The 15,769-nt window shown below is 58.9% G+C and overlaps 1 protein-coding gene across 1 annotated transcript; it reads left to right on the top strand.

Moving 5' to 3' along the window:
* Positions 1–587: 587 nt before the first annotated feature.
* RGS19 (regulator of G protein signaling 19) lies at positions 588–15,337 on the top strand. Its single transcript, XM_010396886.4, has 5 exons — positions 588–10,256; positions 10,419–10,555; positions 12,449–12,523; positions 12,976–13,210; positions 13,770–15,337. The coding sequence occupies exons 1-5, from the start codon at positions 9,723–9,725 to the stop codon at positions 13,956–13,958; spliced, it is 1,170 nt and encodes a 389-aa protein (XP_010395188.1). The 5' UTR covers positions 588–9,722; the 3' UTR covers positions 13,959–15,337.
* The last annotated feature ends 432 nt before the right edge of the window (positions 15,338–15,769 follow it).

Genomic DNA, 15,769 nt, shown 5'->3' with positions numbered 1-15,769 from the left:
CCCCTGCATGGACCCCTGCCCCGGGCATCCTCCCTCCTACACGGCTCCCCCCACACGCGCTGAGCCCCGCGGAGGATGGAGAGCCCTGCCCGTGCCTCTCTGTCTGTCCGTGCGTCCGTGTGTCCGGCTGCTGCCTGTCACCGGCCCCATGTGCGAGCGCTGGGGCGGGGGGATGCTCTGTGGGGACGGGCCGGCGGCGCGGGGGGACCCCGAGCACCGAGCAGGGAGGGGGAACTCCCCGCCGCATCCCCCCAGGGGAGGGCAGGGCTCCTGCCAGGAGGAGGAGGAGGAGGATGGAGAGGGGGAAGGAGGGGGGCACCCTCCAGCCGCAGGGCCGGCTGCGCCGGGGTTTGCCCAGCTCGGGGCGGGGGTTGCAGGGAGGATCCCCCCCCGGAGGCCTCCCCGGTTCTTTGGCACCCACAGGTGGGTGCCAGGGCGGCGCCGGAGCATCCACGCAGCGGCTCGGCCGGGCAGAGCTCCCTGGCCGTGCAGCTGCCCGGGCACCGTGCAGAGGGCGCTGAGCCTCGCCAGGGCGATGGGCAGCCCTGACCCGGCCGGCCGGGGCTCGGGGAGCACCGGGGCTCGGGAAGGTTGCCTGAGGTCAGGGCAGCCGCAAGTTCCGGTCCCCGCGGGGTGCTCCAGCAGCGGCACGGCCAAGGGTTGGCCAGAGGGATCTGCCTCGGTGGTGTCGGGGACGCGGCTGTCCCCCGAAGGGACGTGACATGCGACGGTGGCCCAACACGAGCCCATCACGTGGGCGGCGTCGCGGGATGCCGGCACTTGGCGCTGCGTCCCCGTGGCCAAGGGATGGAGAGGGCCAGGAGCGGCCGCCGCGCCGTGTGCCCCCGCGCACCGAGAGGTTCCCCCGGGAAGCTCCCTCTCCCCGCCGCTTCCATGAGGCTGCTCTGGCACGGATCCATGGCCTTATTTAAGAAACTAAACAAGAAGTGTTAAGCGAGTGGGAGGGATTCCCCTGCTGCGAGGGGAGTTCATTCCCCTCTGGATGCATCTCCATCCCTGTCGATGGAGACGCTTGTCCCGTGTCATGCTGGCTGAGCAGAGCCGTGGCATTTGCTGGCCTGGTGCTCGTCCTTTTCTTTGGGAAAACGGGTCGCCCCAGTGGGCACATATTTCAGAGTATCTCCCAAGGGAGAGCGCCACATCAGATTTCCCTACAAGGATTTTAGCTGCTCCGCATCAGCCCTTCCCCACAAATGACTCAAGCCACTAATCAAAATACAGTCATGTTCTTCAGCCATTAAACAACCTCCACCTCACAGGATTGTAGTGGAGAAGCAGGAGTTCAGTGACACAAATATATCTCAGTCAGGGTGCAGGCACTGGTTTTGATATTATTGTTTAAAAAAAGAAGGAACTGAAGGCAGATAAATAATTCAAATGAAACCCAGAGAGGGTAAGGGAGAAAAATACCTTGGCAGGGTAGTTGGTTCTGAGTCTGCCCAAGGTGCTGGAGCAGCACATGTCAGCCACCTCCTGAAGTGCATCCTCTCCCATCTTTGCTGAGTTTTGGTTTTAGTCTTTGCTTTTAGACTGGACTTGGGCTCCAGCATCTTGGGTTTCAGCTGGACTGATGCAGAGTGGGTGGTTGAGCTCAGTGCTCAGAGCTCTTCCCTGCGAGCAACAGGTCAGGAGTGGCAAAGCAGACACTGTGTCAGTCCTCAACCTCTGCAGAGTGTGAGCTTGAGTTGCTGTGGCTTTTCCTCTTTCTTTTTTTCCAAACTTTTATCCTCTGGATAAAATAATTTTGGAAAGCTCAGGAGGAGGTAAGAGCCACTCTGCCTTTCCCCTCCAGCTCCTCCTGCTCCTCAGATCAGTTCCTGCACCAACCCCTGTCCATGCCTGAGCACCCCAAAAAAGAACAGCCAGGGCACAGCAAGGCCAGCAGGCATCACCACTGCCATGCCACACTCTCAGGGTTCAGCACTCCGGGCTCTTGCGTGGAATAACAGCAGGTTCCGAGTGATCCGGTGCCCACGGCCTTCACCCGAGACTTCCTATTGCTCAGTTCCTTATTCATCTGCACATCTCTCTCTGCATTTCCCTTACAGAAGCTGTTCAGAGAGGGGGGGTGGATCTAAAGCCAGCTGTTTATATACATTGTTTCATAGTTGTCTCTTATTTTGGAGAGAAGAAAAGATCCTGGACCTTAGCAGTGATTTTTTGCATCCCCTCATGTGTTACAACCTGGGTTTTGCCCATGGGGACAACAGGATAGGGGAAGTGTCCGACATCTTCTGTGGTGTGAGAGGGGAAGGAACTGAACTCACAGGGACTCCAACCACCCTGTCACAGACTGGGAAGCAGCTCTGTGGTGCCATCACTGCCCCAGCTCCAGCGGCTCAGGGAATAGGCATCCAGCCCCACAGGCATCTCCCTATTCACTGCCCTGCCTCCTCCAGCTCATTCCCGTCACTGCTGGGCTCAGCTAGCCCATTTCCTTTCCCAGCTGCCTCTCCATGGGTTTCCCCATGCAGCACAGGGAGGGGGACCTGCAGAAAGTCTGGAATCCTCTCTGCCTTGGCCATCCGATGGGTGTGATGGTAACTCCAGTAACACCACTGGCCAGCTCTCCCCTCTGCTCCCACAGGTTTCAGGACATGCAGAACTTTTCACAGGGATTGAACATCTTAAATCCAGTTATGTGTGCTCTGCAGGAGCTGTTGGCTGTGCTGGTTCACAAGCCATGGGGTGACTTCCCTGTGCAGCTCCCCAGCCTTCCTCAGGGCCTGGGGACACAAGAACTGGTGACTTTGGGGTAAAACTGTAGTGAAGGCAGAATCCTGGCTCCATCCAGGTCCTGAGCACAGTGTAAGACAAAGCAGCAACCCCAGAGTTTTGATCGACCTTTCACCCTTCTGCAAAAGCGCTCTCTGGGAGCATGGAGAATTATTTTATTTCTATTATTTTTGGCTGGAAATCCACTGGGTTCCTTCTTCAGAGTGGACCAGTAACAGAAACCTCCTGCATGTGATTTTCCCCCTCCCCAGACACTGTGCTTCGCATAGAGGGTGATGCCTCAGCCCATCCCATCATCTCCTCTGGGTTCATGGGATATCAGCAGTCCTGGGTCAGTGTCCAGGAGAGGCAGGGAGTGCTCTGCCACTCACCCATCCTGCAAAACCTCCTGCCCTTGGCCATTTTGTGGAAGCAAAATTTAACCAGGAGAAGGGTGGAGCAGCAATGAAAACAACAACAAAGTCCTTTGGGGTTCAGCTTCACCATTCATCTTAGACATGGAAAAAAGGGGGTTTCCTGACAGCAGGAAAATGTATGGTCGAGTTTTAGAACAAGCCGCCCTTCCAGTTCTCCAACCACTTGGAACCAGCCTCGGTTGACCTTTTGAGGGCTCTTTGCTCCAGCTGTGGAGACACGCTGGGCTCAGGGGCCCAGGTTTGCCACACTCCAGACTCACTTGTCAGCACTTGCCTGCTCTGGAGGCAGAAATGCTGCAAAGCCTCTGGGGCAACAATGGGATGGGCATGGCAGGAGCGGAGCCCGTGTCATTCCTGCCCGTGGCTGTGGCTCTGCGTGCAGGGGACAGGCTGTGGGTGCACTGGCAGCCCACTCCCAGCGCTGGAAGCACTGCTGGTTCAGCCTAAAGGTGCTCAGCAGAAGGGTTCGAGGTAAGGGCTTGGGTTTTCCAATTGCTCCCCCTCCTGCAGGTTTGAACCCAAGCGGGGCTGTAGCTTCCTCTGACAGAAGGCGAATGCCCAAGCAGCGTTCCAGGGCAAAGGGCAGGCGAAGAACAAACAGGTACATATTGGCATTAATGGGCAGGAGCCCTGGAAAAGGAACAGAAAGCTTCAAGCTTGACTGGAAAAAAAACCAACAAAAACCAAGGGAAGATGCTGCCTGAGAGCCTGCTGTGGGTTTCACCAGGAGGAGAGAGCTGGCAAAGCAGATTTGGGGCTGGAGAAATGTATTGCTGTGATGGCAACTTGTATCTGCTGATGGGACCTTCACCCTGCAGCATCCTGGGGGCTCAGCAAGGGGCCTGGCCAGTCCCACTGCCCGTTCAGCCGGGCACGGCCCTGCCCTGACCACATAAATGCCACATGGGGCCACGCTTTGGGCAGGAAGTGTGGCTGGAGAGCAGGGCCAGACCTGTCCTCAGCATGGTCAGACTCACCTCCTGCCCGTGCCAGCAGAGGCTCCCAAACCTCCTCATGCACTTCCTGGAGCCTCCCGTGCAGGGCTCTGGATGCAGCCAGTGGGGTTTGGTCTCGTGCCAGGGCTGGGGGACAAATCATCCCTCAGTTGTGTTGGGAGCTCTCGGAGCCATGCTAAGCCGGCCCTTTGATCCAGCATTGCCGTGTGATGCGATGTCCTTCCTTTTCATCCCAATCCTGCCTTGATTCTCCATCTGGGTGCTCATTTCCTTGAAAGGTGCCATTCTTCATCCCTCAAATTACCACTGTCCTGTGGTCCCAGGGGCCTGGCAGCATCCCATAAACAAGGAGCACCCCGCCACCCGCCCAGCTCAGCTCCTACCCTGGCCATGCCAGTGCCATATCCTTCCCTTTCCCCTGCTCTTCCCTCCCATCAACCACCAGGCTCCTCCATCCGTTTAGCCCCTGCTGAGTATTGATCACTGATCTCTCTTCTCCTTTCCCATGGATCATTACCGAAGGCGGAACAGGCGCCTGCCCTAACACCACGATACCTCTGGTACTAGAAACATAATTGTTAGGGCTTGCCGTACTAAATCCCCCATCTGATTGGCATGGGGGCTATTTTTATGCTGTAAAATAATTAACTCTGTTTCAGTGCAAAAGCTGGGGTCAGGGGGATGGGTGCTGTCAGAGCTGTGCCTGTCATGCTGCCCAGAAGCCATGGTGCCAGGCCAGAGCCATGGGTCTGTTCTCCTCTTCCCAGCAGGTGCTGGAGGGGTTCATGTGGTCCTTTTGGGAGGGCTCATGGTGGGATTTGGCTTGGAGGATGCTCAAGCAGAAATACACTGGGAGCAGAGGAGATGGCTGGTCTGGAGAAGGACCCTGGCATTGTCCTCATCCTGGCAGGACAGGGGCTGTCAGCTCTCGTGGTGCAAGGGACTGGGGAGGTGTTTGGACACACTGAAGCATCTCAGTTCCCATCAGCAGGACCTGCCTCCCCAGCCTCTGGGAACGGCAGAAAAATCACTGCAGGGCATCTGCAGTGGCTGCAGAGGATCTCCCCAAAGGTACCCGCTGGCCACCGCCGCCTCAGCCACGTGTGCGGGCACACCTGCGGCGTTATCAGTGCCATGGGCAGGGTGCTGCCACATGGGCACAACCACCCCCTCATCTCAGCAGGACCCAGGGAGCCCACCCAGCCACTGCCAGAGATCATCAGCACCTCCGTGCTGGGAGGATTGGAGTCAGCCCAGCCCCATCCCGCAGAGCCAGGGGGCTCAAGCCCTCAACCTCTTTCATCTTTTTCTAAAAGATTGCTAAGGGGAGGGATTGAAAACCGAGTCTAAAAATAACTCCTAAAACTTCCTGTGCTGCTGGCAGGTGGCTGGGACAGGCTGCGGGGGCGGGAGGCAGCTGTGGGGCTCGGTGGCGGTGTCCCGGCGGTTTCCATGGGGTAACCCCAGCAGAGGGGTCCCGGGGAGTGCCAGCCCCCTGTCACCCACCCCAGCTGCCTGCTGGGCCGCCTCGCCTCTGGTTGCACTCAGTGGCTGGTTCCAGCCAAATTTGGCATAGATCAGAGGTGCTGGGACCTCCTGGGAGAATGCCAGGGAGGGGGTGGGGAAGCTGCAGGCTGTGCTGAGCCCTTATTAGACACTGGAGAGTCCAGCAGCACGCGGGCAGCCAGGGCTGCCAAGCTCTCCTTGTGCTGATCCAGCGTGGCTGGTCGAGCAGGTGATGGGTGTTTGCAGCTCCTCCAAGGCATGGAGAGGGGTCAGACCCAGTGCTGCTCCTCGCTGAGGCATCACTGGCCTGTGACAGGGACTCGGCCTGGGATGGTGTCTCCGTTGCCACTGGGTTTGTTCATTGCCACCACCCAAATGATCCCTGCAGGGTTCTGTGATGAGCAGCAAAGCTGCTGTCCCGGCTTTGACCCGTAAGATACGAAGGGAAGGTCCTTCATGGGGTGGAGAGTGGCAAGAGGTGGCCAGAGAATAAAAATACTCTCGGTGCCAATGAGCTGGGGGTGCCAGAGGCCGTGGGAGCATGGCTGTTGTTGGGGAAGATGAAACAGCTGTATCCTGACAGCCCCCAGCTCTCTCCCTGCCTGGTAGCAGCAAAGGGAATCCTGGAAAACCATCTGGGAAAAAAATGAGGTTCAGGTGCCCAGAGGAGCAGAGCCCGGCTGAGCCCCTGGAGCACCAGAGGGTGACGGCAGAGGAAGGAGCTGCCGACGCCGGTGGTGACTTTTGGGTGACGGGGAGGTTTCCATCCGGATGGAGTGGCGCTGGGGACAGCAGCAGCAGCACAACCGCGTTGGGTTTTTCGTGCCGGGGTGTTTGGGCTCGGGAGGAGAGGAGATAACAACTCGTGTCCCGGGGAAGGCGAGGGAAGCAGCTGCGCTGAGCCGGGCGCTGGGATGAGCTGATAACAAGCACATGGCGCTGCCCCAGGGGAGCGGGGGTGGGTGCCAGCATCCCTCCTTCCTCTTTCTCCCCTTTCTGCCCTTTTTCACCTGCGGTGAGACCATACCACTGAGGGGCAGCCGCCAGCAGAGACCACAAGCGGTGCTGGTCGCTTTTGGGCTGGAGCCTCCTCCGCCCACAGCAGTGCCGAGGGTGAATTTAATCAAGAAAACGGAGGTTGGCGGCTGATTTCTCTCCCTCTCTCTCTCTCCTGTTTCTTTTTTTCCTGAAGAGGAAAAAAACCAAACAACTTTGTTTGTGAGTCACTCTTGGCCGAGGGAGCAGGGCTGCGCTCTGTGCATCAGGCTGGCACATCCCACCTCGCACGGACGATGCTGCCGGGAGGCACCGCCGGCGGCTCTGACTCAGCTCACCCTCAGCACAGCCCCTTTCCCTCACTGCCCACCTCGCTGCCGGTGTCTGTGCCCTGCGGGCAGTGCTGGAAGCCCGGGGACATCGGAAGGACAGCGTGGCAGAAAGCACTGTCGCTTTGAAGTGGCCTCTGGTCACCGAGGACCGAGGTGCAGCCTGCACGCACCCTGGGGACATATCCTGCCTGTCACTCTCAGCAGAGCCGCTTCCTTGGCCATGGGGTTGTTCCAGCGCCAGCGTGGCCGGGCTATCTCTGAGAAGCTGCCATCAGTGCCAGTCCTGGCTGGGGAGCCCCATCTTGGTTGCCCTCGTGCCTGCCGGATCCAGCCCTCCTGGGAAGCAGGAGGCTAAGCTGGAAGCAGGAGGCTGAGCTGGCTCAGCCCCTGGTGGGACTCACTGTGCGCCTCTCCTGCCCCATCGAGGCAGCTGGCCCCGTGGTGGAACAGCAAGGAGAGCGTCTGGGCCGGGCAGGGGCTTTCCCAAAAAAGGCCTGAACTCTTCGGTTGAGTTTGCCACTTCCCTTACCACTCCCTTTCCTGTGAGAGGATGTGTTCAGCCGCTTTTCTTTTCTCTTTCTCTCTTCTTTTCTCCCCCACGTCCCTGCCCGCAGAGCCGGCGGTCCTGGCGATGCCACGCACCCCCTGAGCCGGCCGGGGTCACCCTGGCTGGCACGATGGCCAGGCTGCAGGTACGGACACGCCACAAGAGCTGCTCCCACACCCCCCAGTCCTCCCAGGACCCACGGCACAGGGTTGGTGGGCATGTCGGGGATCAGCACAGACTGTGCTGGGGGTGCCCCTGCATTGGGGTAGGCGCTGATTTGCGCCCCACGCTGCAGAACTGGGGGAGGCTGCTTTGCCCAGGGTGAGCAGGGCACAAGGAGCTTCATGTGCAGGTGTGTGGGATGGGGCCAACATCTCAGCAAGGTCTGCTAGAAGGGGAGGTTCCCCTTTGAAAGCGATTTTGGGGAGAGCTTGTCTTGACCGGTTGCATGGAGGGCCCCCTCTCCATTCAGCAAGAGGACAGTGTGGTGCCAGACTCATGGGGACATCACGGGGGTGTGACCTGGCATGGCCCAGGGACACCCGGCACACGGGGACTCCCAGACTCACAGGGGGCTTGGGGAGCTCAGGGAGGGTGACTTTTGGGGCATCTCTTCTCTCTGTGGGGAAATGTCCCCTTTTTGTCATCCTTCCTCTTTCTGCAGCCTCAAGCGCACGCCCTTGCCTTCCCTCCGGCACTTCCCTATCCGCCAGCCCCAGCAGCCCCATGGCGGGGCCTGGCACTGGGGCAGCTGGTGAGAGCCCCATGGCACCCAGCCCCTGCCAGCATGGTGAGGTGGGGGTGGCAGGGGCATTAAGGGGTGCACAGTGCTGGGAAATCATCCCTGCAAATCCAGAGCATGATGGCAGCACCCTTCAGTGCCCATCAGAGTGTGCTGGCATTGCCTTTTGCTGCCAATCCAGATGTGCTGGCGTTGCCTTTTGGTGCTCGCAAGGATGACCTCAGCATCACCTCTTGGTGCTGTCAGACAAGGTCCCTGTGCAGCCCCACAGTTCCCCGGGGCACAGCTCACTCCTCTGGAATGGCCCTGGGTGTGTCCCACAGCACCCAGCGTGGGCAGCGACCTGATCCTGCTCCTGGCTGGGTGCTGAGCACAGCCCTTGGCATGGGAAGGGGATGCTCCTGCCAGGGGATGCCACCCCCTCCTGCTGCCTCTCCAGGGTGTGTTGGCTCAGCCGCTTGCGGGTCAGCTCTTGCCAAGGAGCGAAGCAAAGTACCTGGATGTCCCCACATCCCGGTTCCTCAGTCACCCCCAATCCAACCTTTCCATAGCCCAGGGCTGTGGCAGAGCCAGGGTGAGCTGGGAGGGAGCAGGGTTTTCGTAGTCTTCAGGTTGTCCTCCTGCTCACGCTGTTCCCACAGCCTCAGCACCAGTTCCTGTTGTTGGTGCCACAGCCCGCGGCAGTGCTGGGATGAGCAGTGGGATGTGGGTGGGCAGCAGGAGGAAGGATGCTGGGAGTGGAAGATGGTTGGGCCAGGGGAAGCAAAGGAAAGGGAAAAAGTCGGGGGTTCAATGGATCCGAAGGCAGCACGGTGCGAGAGGGAGCGGAGGTGCTGCTGAACCGGGTGACAGTCACAGCCGTCCTGCCAGCACTCGGGGCTATAAATAGGGACAATTGGGAGTGAAACACAGACTCTCCTTTTTCGTTCCTGTGGGAGCACTGGGACCCTGGGAGGGTTTGTGAGGGCCCAGGAAAGCACTGCTGGGTGATGGCTGTGCTGGGAACAGGGGAGCTCTGACCCCAGGGCTCACGGAGGGCTCTGGGGACAGCTGTGTCTCCAGCTGCATCCCATACCCTGGCTCTGTCCCCTTGCTGTGTCCACAGCAAGACTCAGACCCAAGGTGATGAGACCTGGGGCTGCTCAAGGTGGGGATGCTGAGGCTGAGATGTCTGGGGGCTCTCCCTGCCTGCTGCCACTGCTCCCATTCCTTCCTTCTGGCAGGGGAGGGACCACGATTGCTGCCCAATCACCCTTGGCAAGGCACAGGGAGGTAGAGCCAGCTGTGGCCATGACATAACCCCTGCCCATGCTGAGCCCAGCACCCACCATCACTCCTGCCCAGGAGCATCCCTGCTCCAGGCTGAGCCAGTGGTACAGGCAGGGACAGGCAGGTGGCATGGGACAAGGTTTGGCTTAATGCCAGGAGCTGTGAAAACTCACCACCACCACCCTGTTTCCTTCCACTCACATGATGCCGTGGAGCAGCTCTGACTTCCCCATCCTGTGCCTGAAGACAACTGGGATTTCAGCCACCCTTCCTCATGGCACAGGGCACGGCCAGGGATGTGCAGGGCCAGCACTGAGCCCCTCACCCTGCCAAGCCCATCTGCTGCCTGCAGCGAGCCCCACAGCATCCCCAAAGTGTGGGATGGAATCCCAGGCAAAGCATGGGGCTGGAAGAGCATGTCCTGATGTATTTCCTCTTTACTTTCCTTCTCACTTCCTTTTCTTGCACTTTCTGCCTGCTGCCCTGCCCTCACTTGCCTCCTGCCCAGGGCTTTCCCCAGTGTCAAGCAGCCCCCAGAGCTGCTCGAAGCTGGGGGTTCTGTGCAGTAACGTGGTGCTGCTCCTCTCCCTCCCCACAGGCTCCATCCAGGAGGCGGCAGGGACATTAGCCAGGGGGTCTCACGGCTCGCCTGCAGGCTGGGAGGAGCTGAGAGCGGCAGAACAGCCCCTGAAGCACGACCCAACCCCGTGCACCGTGTATGAGGCTGGGACGCAGGTGAGGGGTGACCGAGCGGGGAGCCAGGGTGGCAAGCAGGAGCCAAAACTAAATCACAGCAAGTCACTGCGCAGGGGTCCCTCCTGTACCTCTGTGTGCTTGCACAAGGTGGGGAATGATCATTGGCAGCTCCCTGACCCTCTCCACCCTCCTGCCTTTCAGTACGCAGGACCGGCGTCCGCAGAGTCACCCCTTCCGATGTCCCGGCATGAGACTTCTCCGACAACGGTGCAACCCGCCAGCAACCACCGCCCCAACGCCTGCTGCTTCTGCTGGTGCTGCTGCTGCAGCTGCTCATGGTACGTCCCACTGCCCACCTGGCCCTGGCTCCTGTGGGGTCAGTGAGCATCGCCCACCTCGTCAGCCCATAGGCAGGGAGGTCATAGAATTGTAGAAAGCGTTGGGTTGGAAGGGATCATAAAGATCATCTCGTCCCAACCCCCTGCCATGGGCAGGGACAGCTTACACTAGACCAGGTTGCTCCAAGCCCTGGTCTTGGACACTGCCAGGGGTGCAGGGATCGCATGTGTGGTGTTGTTCCTCTGTGCTTTGTGCAGCACCAAGTGCTTGGATGCAACTGCTTCCTGAGCAGGTGACCAGGTCTGAGGAGGGGGGTCCCACAGCTGCCCCCACTGCTGGGTTCCCTGCAGTGCAGCTGTGGCACCCAAGCCATGGGCAGTGGGTGCTGGAGGGCAGCTAGAATGGAGATGGCCCTGCTCCCTGAGCTGAGCCTCTGAACCCCTTGTGTGCTCGTTGGGTTGGGAGCTGAGAGCAGGACAGGTGCATGGCTAGACAGGTGTGAACTGGAGCAGATGGGTACCAGTGGTGCTGTGGCGTGAGGCTCCCCCCAGCACTGAGCCTGGTGAGCCCCAGCTGAGCCTGGGTGCACTGTGACTCCTGTTCATGAGCCAAATCTTTTAGAATACATAGAGCAGAAAGCAGCAGTGGGACTCCCCAGTGCTGCCCAGATGGTCTCCAGGGAGGGATGGCCCTGGTCCATACGAGCCCTCTGGGAAGCTCTGCCTTGGAGCAGCAGGTGCAGAGTCCGGCCCTGCCCTCCCAGCACTGACCAAAGCCAAGGATGGAACCAGCTGCTTGCCTCCATCTGCATCTCCTGTCCTTGCTGAGGATCTCCAGCTCCTTATTCTCTGGATATCCCAGATTTTGGAGAGCCCATCTGCTCTTCTTCCTCAGCATCTGCTCACTCAGAGATTGCTGATGGCTCCGGGCTTTGCAGCAGCTTTGGTCTTTACAGCCACCAAGAGCAGCGAGCTTGGAGGAGGAACAAACCTTGAAGCTGAGCCCCATGCATCTCCTTCCTAGACACTGCCCTTGGCTTGGTGGCATTCCCTGTGTCTCTCCTTCATCTCGGCAAGAGCCTGTGAGCAGAGATGGAGCAGAAATCTCAGAGATGCGACAGATATCCCTCCTATATCCTGTTCCTGGAGCAAGTGGTGCTGCTTGCTGAGTGGGGTTCAGGCATGGCAGGCAGTGAGCCCTGGGGGTGTCACAGCCAGGGACATGCCCACAGCTTCACCCATGCCAGCTGCCCATGCTGGGGCAGAGGTTTGCACAGCCAGTCTTGTGCGAGCAGCAAGGGACGGTGTCGCAAGCAGGAAGGGCTGCGGTCAGTGCCGGGCACCGAAATTCAAGGGCCCAGGGGAAGTTGGCTGATGGCTGCTCTCCACTTGTGCCACCAGCACCCCCAGGGGCAAGGGGACACAGGGACAGGAACACCACATCCCCAAGCCCCAACCCCTCTATCCCGCTATCTGCCTGCGGGCTGGACTGGTGCTGGCACATCACCAATAAGCCCTCGTTTATTTATTGGTGATTATTCGTGACAGTTCACGACAGCTTCGCCTTGGGCCGATCCAGCACTGACCTCTGCCGGCTGCTGTGGCCACTCCGGCTCAGCTCAGTCCTGGCACACATCCCTGGCACATGGCCCTGGCACACGGCCCGGGTGGTGGAGTGGGACCAGTGCCACAGCAGTGCCTGAGCACAGGGACACCCTCACATGGTGACAGCAAAACTGCACGAGGGAACCAGGGTGCCACCAGGGCAGCAAGTATGGGGAAGGCATGGGTGGGGGGTGCTGGTGCCCATGGAGGAGATTGAGTGATCAGGGGTCAAGGTGGGGTCTGCACATGTCCCCAGTGCTCCTGACTACCTCTCTGTCTCCCCGTTAGGAACGAGGACCGGGAGCGAGCATGGAGAGCATCCCGGGAGACCAAACTGGAGACCATCCCAAACTGTGAAGCGTGGTGAGTGCAGGGGCAGTGCAGTGGAGGGGGACGAGCACTGCATGGCACTGTCCCCTCTGCCATCCTCCATGGCAGCCAGCGCTGTGTCCTGCCCCTGGGATACACACAGGGCAGAGGGTCAGGGCACCAGGGCTCAGGGGTTCCTGGTGTTGTGTCCAGCAGCTCCTCCCCAGTTCTCACCAAGAAACAGAGACCCTGGAGCCACAGGCTGAATCCTACTGTGATTCTGCCCTTGGGCCCATTGCAAAGGGAAACTGAGGCATGGAAAAACCTCAGCAGATTTCAGACCTCATCCTGCCCTTTAGATCCACTGCCAAAAGCATCGTGCAGCCACAGGGAGAGGTGTTGGGGCACAGTTCCTCTGGGATGGGACCAGGGATGAGCAGGAGGGACGCAGTGGGATCCCTGGCCAGCTGTAACGCCATCCTCTTGCCTTCCCCCGGACCTGCCAGCGCCAAACCCACGCCAGAGGAGGTGCAGGGCTGGGCACAGTCCTTTGACAAGCTGATGAAGAGCCCGGCGGGGCGCAACGTCTTCCGGGAGTTTTTGCGGACTGAGTACAGCGAGGAGAACATGCTCTTCTGGCTGGCATGTGAGGAGCTCAAAACCGAGTGCAACAAGCACACCATCGACGAGAAGGCCAGGATGATCTACGAGGACTACATCTCCATCCTCTCTCCCAAGGAGGTAGGAGGCAGAGCCTTTGAGGGGAGGGCTCAGGCTAAAATGGAGCTGGGGAGGGCTCTTAGGGAGAGGTCTCTGTTCCAGCTGCCGCCAGAGCCCTGTGACAGTCCTGGGAGGAGTTTGGCAGGGTTACAGCGGTGGGAAGGGGATATCCAGCTCTCAAAACCCCTGGGACGCTGCCGGCAGTGGGACCGCGGGCCGGGTTGTGCTGCGGGGCCGAGACCTCACGAGGGCACCAGCGGGCCGAGGAAATGCTGCATCCCGGTCTGCAGCATCCTCGGAGTGGGGGTACCCAGGGCGGGACCACCCCAACCCACCTCCCTGTGCCCAGCCGGGGGACACAGAGGGCACCCAGAGAGCTCCTCACTTCTCCCTGCAACCCTCCTCAACCACCAGGGCTCCAATGCCAATGTCCTCTGGGATGGAGCACACTGTGGTCTCCCTACATCTGGTGCCGCATTGATACCCAATTTCCCATGAGAGCAGGTGCAGGGATGGGTGCTGGGGCTGGGGGTTTGTCCTTGGGTGTCCCCCAGCCCCAGTTTCTCTCCATGCCTCCCAGGTGAGCCTGGACTCGCGGGTGCGGGAGGTCATCAACCGGAAGATGCAGGAGCCGTCCTCGCATACCTTCGACGACGCACAGCTCCAGATCTACACGCTGATGCACAGAGACTCCTACCCCCGCTTCCTGAACTCTGCCATTTACAAATCGCTGCTCCAGAGCGTCTCCCACTCCTCCTCGGAGTCCTAAGGGCACCCGCCGGCCGTGGGGACACCAGTGGGGACATGGTGGCCGGGGGAGTCAGTGCCTCCTCCCCTCTGCTGCCCTCCTTGCCAGCCCCCACCAAGTTTTTAGCTTTTTACCGATGAACTGTCACCCCGGTGTCTGGGCCACACTCCAGGACTGTCCCCAGGGCACAGCCTGGGCCAGCTCGTACTACTGATTCCCTGTCCTGTCCCCAGCGCTGGCCGGAGCGAGCTGGAGGAGCACAGGACAGTGCCTGGGGCCTGGTTCCCCCCACACCCTGTTTTGAAGAGGTCACTTTATCGCATCTCCACCACACCTGGGGACGTGGCACATCCCCGTTTGCCACCTGAGACCCAGTTGGGGACTGGGTTGGGGGTTTTTTGAGGTGGGGGGGAGGTCAATTGTTGTTGGTTTGGGTTTGGTTTTTTTTTTTTTAATTTTAAATGCTCTTTTGGTTGGCTTTTACTGGGGGACTTGAGGTGCGGGAGGGGGGATTGATGAGCATCTCTGTACATATAAAAACTTGTCAGGTTTACCTCGCTCCAGCTATTTGAGGTGGCCCAAAGGGCAGGGGGGTGGTGCTAGAGCTTGTTTGTATTCCCAATGGATCCAGATGGAGCAGAGGGCAGAGCTCTGAGCGGCCAGAAGGGACCTTGGGGATGTGCTTGGGGGGTGTGCAGGGGTGTGCCTCCAGTCAGTCCCCATGACACATCAGCACTGTTCCAGGACACCACACACAGTCACTCCAAACCCAGAGCATCCTGCATCCTTGGTTCATGGACCTCGGAGAGGGGGAAAACACCTATGTAGGTGTTGTTTGCCCTCCTGCAGAACCCACAGGCACCAGGACCCCTGAACGAGAGCGCTCCCAGCTGGCCCAGACCTGCCCTGCCAGCGGGGAGAAGCACAGGGCTCTGCCCTGGTCCTTCACTGAGCTGGACCCGGGCTCCACACAGGATGGGAAGTATCACAGGGAGGATACAGAATTCCCATGCGGTTTTGCACAGCACAAGGAATGATTTACTGAAGGCCCAGTATCCAGGATTAAAACATGTCTGTCCCTGCCCTTCACACTGTAACAAAGCCAACACGGGTTCTGCTGCCAGTCTTTGCTTTTCCTGGCCTACCACAGCAGTTTCTTATTTATCCACCCCTTCCCCTCCTCTCTTCAGCCCTTCCAAAGAAAAAAAGTGCTTTTTATTGAACATATTTTTTAAACAAACTAATTCTTTCAGCTTTTTTTTTTTGTTTTTGTTTCCTTCCTTCCTCATGGCATGACTGTGTGGAAATTCCTGTCAGAAAATTTAGTTTTCTTTGCCAAGCTGGAAATACAGTTCAAGAAAATGTATTTTTGAGAGAGACCAGCAATGGTTTATTAGGAATGTCAGTATTGTTATTATTGGCAGGTTTTCTCCCCAGTCTGCACCCTTACAGCATCCCCACCCTGCACAGGGGAAGTTTTAGTTCTGGGTTTATTCTGTAAGGGAAATACTCTCAAATGTGGCCCCAGCCTGAGGGTTGGAGGTTGAACATCCCTGAAGCTGTTCAAGAGCATGACAGGGGGTCAGAGCCCTTCCACACACCACAGAGGCCTCAGCACAGGGAAGACCCCACTGCCACCAGATAATCTAGCTTTTCTCTTGCTCCCAGTCCTTTTTAAACACCTTACAAAGCAAATCTTTACTTCTGAAACACCTCTTTACCCAGGGTGCTTCCCCTCCCTGGCTCTCCTTGGTTTTACCCCAGAAAATAGCACTGTAAAATGATATGGTTCTTTTCCCAAACTCCTGCTTGGGACTCTCAGTACCTAATTC

The sequence above is a fragment of the Corvus cornix genome, chromosome 20, assembly GCF_000738735.6.
Source record: "Corvus cornix cornix isolate S_Up_H32 chromosome 20, ASM73873v5, whole genome shotgun sequence".
In the NCBI taxonomy this organism is placed as follows: domain Eukaryota; kingdom Metazoa; phylum Chordata; class Aves; order Passeriformes; family Corvidae; genus Corvus; species Corvus cornix.
This window is presented reverse-complemented; position numbering and strand designations above follow the sequence as displayed.